At 34.5% G+C, this 7203-nt stretch overlaps 1 protein-coding gene across 1 annotated transcript; it reads right to left on the bottom strand.

The window, feature by feature from the left end:
- Positions 1 to 3325: 3325 nt before the first annotated feature.
- On the bottom strand, positions 3326 to 4261 carry LOC119809999 (olfactory receptor 1537-like). The gene has a single exon (XM_038323281.1). It carries the CDS (start codon positions 4259 to 4261, stop codon positions 3326 to 3328), a length of 936 nt encoding a protein of 311 aa, XP_038179209.1.
- Between the last annotated feature and the right edge of the window lie 2942 nt (positions 4262 to 7203).

The following is a 7203-nucleotide window of genomic DNA, read 5'->3' on the forward strand; positions in this document are numbered from 1 at the left end:
TTTCCTTTTATTTTGTTGAATTTTCTATATAATACATGATAGTAAAAACATATTCCTTACAAATAAAAATTCTTAATTTGCAGAGAAAATTAGACAGTTTGAAATGTCTTTTCAATCAACATGACTTCTTTGTAGTGAAATAAAAATCTTAGGAAAAGAGTGATGTACTTCAGCTTTCATAATATCCATATAGAATTTTTCTAACATTCATTGTTATCTAGGGGCTAATAGTATAAAAGGATAAAATAGCTGGAGTAATCTTATTTTAATAAATAATTTATTACATGGGAAGGTGTATGTTACAAGTAGGTAAGTATTGAGGACTACATCATATTGAGTGATATAAACTCTGTGAATATCTCAATACTTATAGTGAAAAGTCTTAAATTCTTATCTCCTAGTCCCCTCTTTAAAATAGTGTTATATCAATAACTTTAGTTATATCACATATAATTTGGTATGATATTTAGTAACATTATTTATAAATAACAGCATATATATTCAATAGCAATTAATAAAAAGTTAAGAATTTTAAGGAGTTTGGGAGGTGTGTATATTAGGATTTGGAGGGAGAAATGCAGTAAAATTGTAATTTCAGAAATAATTTACACAATATAAGGTATGATGTTGTCAGAAAATAATTTGTTAGAAAGAATAAGGATGATGGGCTGCCTTCCACTAAGATGGAAGACTAGAAGCTGCCTTTGCATGATGCAGTGCAGAAGAGGCATGGTAAGAAGGAACAGCTTGTATTCCAAAGATAGACAAATTCCAAAGATTTACAAAATGTAATAAACATTCAGAGTTTACAAGGGGACACATGGGATAGTAGAACAGTGTGTAAAACAGTAATATGTCAGGGATAGAAAAGTATAACAATTTGAGACTGCTTTAAAAAAAATCCTTCAGTTATACCTGATTCAATTACTAGCATCCTTTCAACTTGGTCTGGCATTGTGGACCTGATGATGCATGGACTGAGTACTTTTACTGCTGCTACTGTTCTGAATAGCTGCTGACACTCTTGTTCGGGATATTTTTAGGCTCAACATAACATATTAAAGAAATGTAAGAATCCATTAAAATGAAAGGATATAGGAATACAAGGGCTTAAAAAGAAACAGAAAAGGAAACAACAATAACACCATGCTGAGATTTCAATTCACCCCAGTAAGAATAAAATAAAATAAAACTAGAAGACAATGAATTTCAAGAGTATGTGAGTAAAGGGTTGCCCTCATTAACTGTTCACAGAATTACAAACTGGCACAGCCACGTTGTAAGCTTGTGTGGTGAATTTTAATAGTTATGAATAGCTGCTGACACTCTGGCCCAGGGTATCAGCAAGTAATAGTAGATAAGTAAGTAAATAAGTAAGTAGTTTACTATTTGACATTGCAATACCACTCTTTGCCCAAAGGAATTCACATTCCACCTCGCAGATTACTGTTCAGCCATGTTCATTGCATCTATCTTCAGGATAGCTAGGAAATGGAAATAACCTAAATGGCTTCAACTGATGAGTAGATAAGAAAGCATAGTGCAAATACACAGCAGAATTATATTCTTCTGCAAAGAAATGAAGATCTAGAAATCTGCATATAAATAGAGGGAACTAGATAATATTGAGTGGAGTAACTAAGAACCAGAAAGACGAACGCAGAATATTCTCCCTTATTGGAGATATCTAGATCCAAATCTTTTGATTTGAGTATATAATTTACAGTTATTGCTTAATCTAGAAAAATAAAAAGTATTGATTATATGGATGGGCATCTACACTAGAGAGAAAGGCTGGGTACAGGTGATGTAAAGGGGGAAAAGAATACCTTCGTGGCCACTTTCATTTGGAACAGAATGAAAAACAATGTAGAATTAAAGTAGGAAAGTGGGACAAATACCAATAACAATGGTAGAAAATACATAGGGAATCATATTATTTATGTTTACCTAAAACAAAACATACACAAACACAGACATCCCAAAACATTATATGTCATTGCTATTGCCTTTTTTTGCTTTCCAGAAATTGAAAGTAAGTCTCCATAACTGAAGACAACACAGAATTCCAACACAGGACTTGAATCAGTAGAGCTTGATTGGACCTAGAAGCCTAGTTCATGATGACTAGCATTTATAATATGGAATCATAATATCCAAGTTGTCAAGGGTATAAAACTATTGGTAGTTCTACCAAGTTGTGATATCTATGGAATACAAAAATAACCATTAAGGCAAACTATCCCTAAAGGTTCAATAGTAGCATTTACATCATGAGAGTAACCAATAACTATCAAATTGTCTTGAGGCCCACTCAATAGGAGGAACGTCTTACTTAGTTCTGTAAATATAGTAAAGAATGAGTTACTTACAAGGTCATGGAACCTAGAGGAGAATCTAATAGTGTCACTTTGCCACACTAGTACAATCTCTAACTGAATATTAGCAGTGATAATGTCACTCACGGACAATTTTAGCTCTTTTGACTGCAGATAGACACCATTACACACATCCATAATGATCCAAATAGAGGGAGTAAGGGAAGATGGGATGAAGAGCAGCAACTAATCCTTCTATGAAAGCACCCTCCACCTAAAGCCAGGAAACACTTTGGAAGAGTAGATAAGGATATTCTAAGATGCAGGAACAAGGAAATATGTATGGGAGATTGTGTCTTCTATGTAGGACAGGAAAGAGGATCTGTGAAGTCTCAACAATATATATAGCTTGCTAAACAAGAGCCTAAAAAGATTCCTGTGGAGATACCAATGTGGAAGAAGGTAATTTCAGGGAATCACTCCTAACTGAAAAAGTATTGGTAATTACTGATTTTTAGAAACAGAATAAGTCTTCCTATGCATAAGCTTTCATATATGTAATCCTCATAAATGTGTGTAATGTATTCATTATTTTATATATATGTGAAATATATAGAAGGGACATGAGGGAATGATTTAATTACAGAACTGATATATGAAATTCTTGAAATTGAATTTTAAAAGTATCACACTTGTTGAAATTAAAATGCAATTTTTTATTATTATACTAATAATTCTTATGAAATATAAAGATGTATAGATAACATGATGTGCTATCCACTAAGGATATAAGGGTCCACATCATCATTTTTATTGATTTACATTACTGACTCTGTGAAATTTATGAGATATGTCATAGAAATTTAAAATTGAAATTATAACTATTAGAAGTATCAAAATAGATAATGAGTTATAATATTTAAAGGTAGATTAAAATAAACAGTATCAACTCAAAATCTGTAATTGTGGATCACTGCTCTAATAAATCATCCTCACATTGTTTCTGCTTACATAAATGCTTTTCTTTCAAGTATTTTCTTTAAGGCCACACTGACATCCTTATTCCTCAGGCTGTATATGATGGGGTTTAGCATGGGTACGACAATGGTATAAAACACAGAGGATACTTTTCCTTGGTCAATGGAGTTGACTGATGATGGCTGCAGATACATAAATGCTAAAGATCCAAAGAAGATAACAACAGCCAAGATGTGAGAACTGCATGTACTGAAGGCTTTGGATCTCCCTTCTGTGGAGTGAATGCGGAGGATGCTAGAAATAATGGAAATGTACGAAGTAATAATTGTGAGAATTGGGACAAAGATATCCAATGTACCAAAAACTAGAATCAGCAATTCACTGATAGAGGTATTAGAACATGCAAGCTTCAAGAGGGGAAGAAGATCACAGAAATAGTGGTTGATCACATCTAATTTGCAGAACCAAATGCTAGTCATGAAGCCTGTGTTAACTGATGCACCGAACACACCAAAAATATATACTCCTGAGATCAGGGAGCTGTAAATCTGATAAGACATGGTTATACTGTAAAGCAAGGGATTACAGATGGCAACATAGCGGTCATATGCCATTGCAGCTAATGTATAGCATTCTGCAATGCCAAAAATGATAACGAAATAGAGCTGAGTCATACATCCAGGGTAGGAGATGAGATTTTTTTCTGTCAAAAAGCCCACCAGCATTTTAGGGGTGACAACTGTGGACTGACAGAAGTCAATGAAGGACAGACTGCTGAGGAAATAGTACATGGGATTATGCAGGTGGGGACTGAACACAATCAGTGTGATCATGCCCAGATTTCCTGCTGCAGTGACCACATAGATTCCAGAGAAGAGGAGAAAGAGGGGCATCTGGAGTTCTGGTTTCTCTGAGAGCCCAGCCAAGAAGAACTCAGTCACTGTGCAATGGTTTGCTGCTGACATGTCTTCATTCAGATCCTGACAGAGTAAAAAAAAAGTATAAGTTTGTCAGACTGACATTATTATTCTTTTCCATGTACACAAAGTCCCCATACAAATTATTTCTGTCCTGAAGCAAGGAAGTCAGGAACATGAGGGGCTCACTGACTGAGACAGTATGCCTGAGCTAATGGGAGCTCACCAACTCCATCTGGACTGGGAATGAAAGAACATGGGATAAAACTGGTCCCTCTGAATGTGGTTGACAGTTGGGGCAGACTAAGGGGTCAATGACAATGGCACTGGGATTTGTCTCTACTGCATGTACTGGCTTTTTGGGATCCTATTCTCTTTGGATGCATACTTTGCTCAGCCTGAATGTAATGGGGAGGGCCTTGAACTTCCCACAGGGCAGGGTGCCTTGCCCTCTCATAGGACTGGGGGGGGGGTAGGAGAGGGTGTGTTGGGGGAGAGGGAGGGAAGTGGGAGGAAGGGAAGAATTTTGATTGGTATTATTTTTAAATTAATAAAATAAATAAATAAATCCTGCTTTTGAATACCTTTTCTCTATATAATTTCCTTAACTGAAACAAAATAGATAAAATTCTTTTATTATGATTTTTAAATACATGTTTAAAAATTAAGAATGTGTTTCAAAATAATATCTCTGAATTCAAGCTTTGAAAATTTTGATGAGTTCAAATCAATATCTCTATATTGAGATTCAGAGTGGGTATCAGTAAAAAAAATACCCAACAGTCTTAAGGAAGAAAGCTCAGAAAAAAGTTAGTAAATTATTATCAAAAATATGATTTCCTTAAGGTGATATACAGTGTTTTTACTTTTAAATTTTCTGTTTTTTTTCTAATTGTGAAAGCACTCTTTTTGTAATGACACGGGCAATGTAATCATGATTTCATAGCAGCAGTGTCTGTCACAATAGCCTGCATGAGACTGAACCTATAAATAAATATTTCTTCACAATTTGGGTGGTGGGAGGACATCTGACACTTCTGTCACTTACTGGCCATTGGGCTATTCATAGACTCTGGAATGGGACAGACATCATCTTCAATTTTGTACTTATTAATAAACCCTTCATATACCAATGGATAGTTCTAAACTTACAAATTATGACCACACAGATGACCTAGTTAAAATAGATCAGTCAGAATACAAAGATCAAACACGAATATGGGAATCATATACAGTGAAAAGAGTCTGTGAATAGGGGAATACTGGATGTACCACTGGTAAGGATGATAGTAGTCAGAATATGTGTGGGGTGGAGTGTGCAAACATGAACATGTATGAATATGAAGTTTTCAAAAATTTTAATAAAAGATAAAAAATATTTACATCATCAAAATTTAAAACTACAGCCCTCTTCCAATGGCTGGAGAATTCCTATGGAAGTGGATAGAAAGCATGTAAGATCCAGAGATTGAATTTAAGAATACAGTCTATCTATGCCCAGCAGAAAAATTGCACATAAGAATCAGTAATTGTGGCAAGAGGTATATATTGTGTACTCCCTAACTCTAGCTTACTATGTCTCATAATAATTTATGCTACATTTATCACAATATGCCATTGAAAATATTTCATAACTGTTCCTAATTCCATAGATGTCATTACTTTGTTAATTTTGTGCTTTTTCTACATTTTTATCTTTAAATATGTTATGGGTTTACCATAATTATTGAAACTTCTCTGAAATCATAAAGCATTGCATTACATAGATTTTCTTAGTGACTATATTTGGTAAATTTATTATAAATTTTCTTTTTAATTCTTTATGTTGAGAGTGTACTACAATGTTTTTAAATCATATTCAACCCCTCACAGAAATTCTCCAGTTCCATCCCTATTTGTATCTCCATTTTTCAATCATAAAGCCCAGTTTGTGCTGCCCATGAATAGATAGATATGAGGCCTGACACAGGAACATAGTGAGCTTCTCAGGGTCAATGCTACTGAACAAAATTTGTCTGGCTTTCTCAGCAGCCATCAGTTGCCAGTCGCTCCTCAGCTAGAGGAGAAATTTTATGCTTACCTCACATCTCCATGCAGAGATTTGGTCTGGATTAAGCTTGCACTGGATTTATGTATGTTGTCAGGGTAAATGTGAGTTCAAATGTGCAGCTGTCCTGATGTGTTTGGAGTACAAAGTTCATTTATGTTAATTCACTATCTTGAGTTAATAGGTTCTATCTTTTTCAATTATTGGCCATAGAGGTCCCATCAACCCCTGCAAAAATCACAGTCTCTTCTCAATGCTCTTGGTTACACTTCACAACTCAATGATAAGTGCCAGAGAAACCCTGGACTTGAGTCACAAATGGTGGAGGTATCAAGATGATACTGGCCTGGAAGTTTTATTTCTCATGGCTAGATTTCACAGTGTTGGAAGCTAATATGGACACTCCCAAAGAAGATGAACTATAATAGCAGATGAACTGACAAGACATCCTCATTGGTACAATGTTTGCAATAACATCATGGTATTATTGAATTATTTTATTGAATCATTTTATGCTCCATAAAATAAAACGCATACCTGTCTAACCAAGGATTTGTTGCATTTTAAATTTGTAAAAATATTAATAAAGCATGAGAGGATAATACTGTCCCAAAATTATACACTTCCTGTTTTACACCAGCATATAGTACATATGCACAAGAACTGTTGATTACTGTTCTAATACTTACTGAGCAAAGCACAGAAATGCCTACACTAAAAATTCTGATTATCTTATTTCTTACTTTAACCTTTGAAACTTGAGTCACAGCTTTTCTCACTAAGCTCTGATATATTTACTATTTGCTGTTGTACTCTTTGAAGCCTATTTTTTCTTATATAAGTACATGTCCTCAATATTTATATTTGCCTTTTTTTTTTTGGTTTTTCGAGACAGGGTTTCTCTGCAGCTTTTTTAGAGCCTGTCCTGGAGCTAGCTCTTGTA

This window comes from Arvicola amphibius, chromosome 3, assembly GCF_903992535.2.
Source record: "Arvicola amphibius chromosome 3, mArvAmp1.2, whole genome shotgun sequence".
In the NCBI taxonomy this organism is placed as follows: Eukaryota; Metazoa; Chordata; class Mammalia; order Rodentia; family Cricetidae; genus Arvicola; species Arvicola amphibius.

Coding starts and splice junctions, on each gene's coding strand:
- LOC119809999 (XM_038323281.1), bottom strand. CDS start 4,261: ATGTCAGCAGCAAACCATTGCACAGTGACTGAGTTCTTCTTGGCTGGG.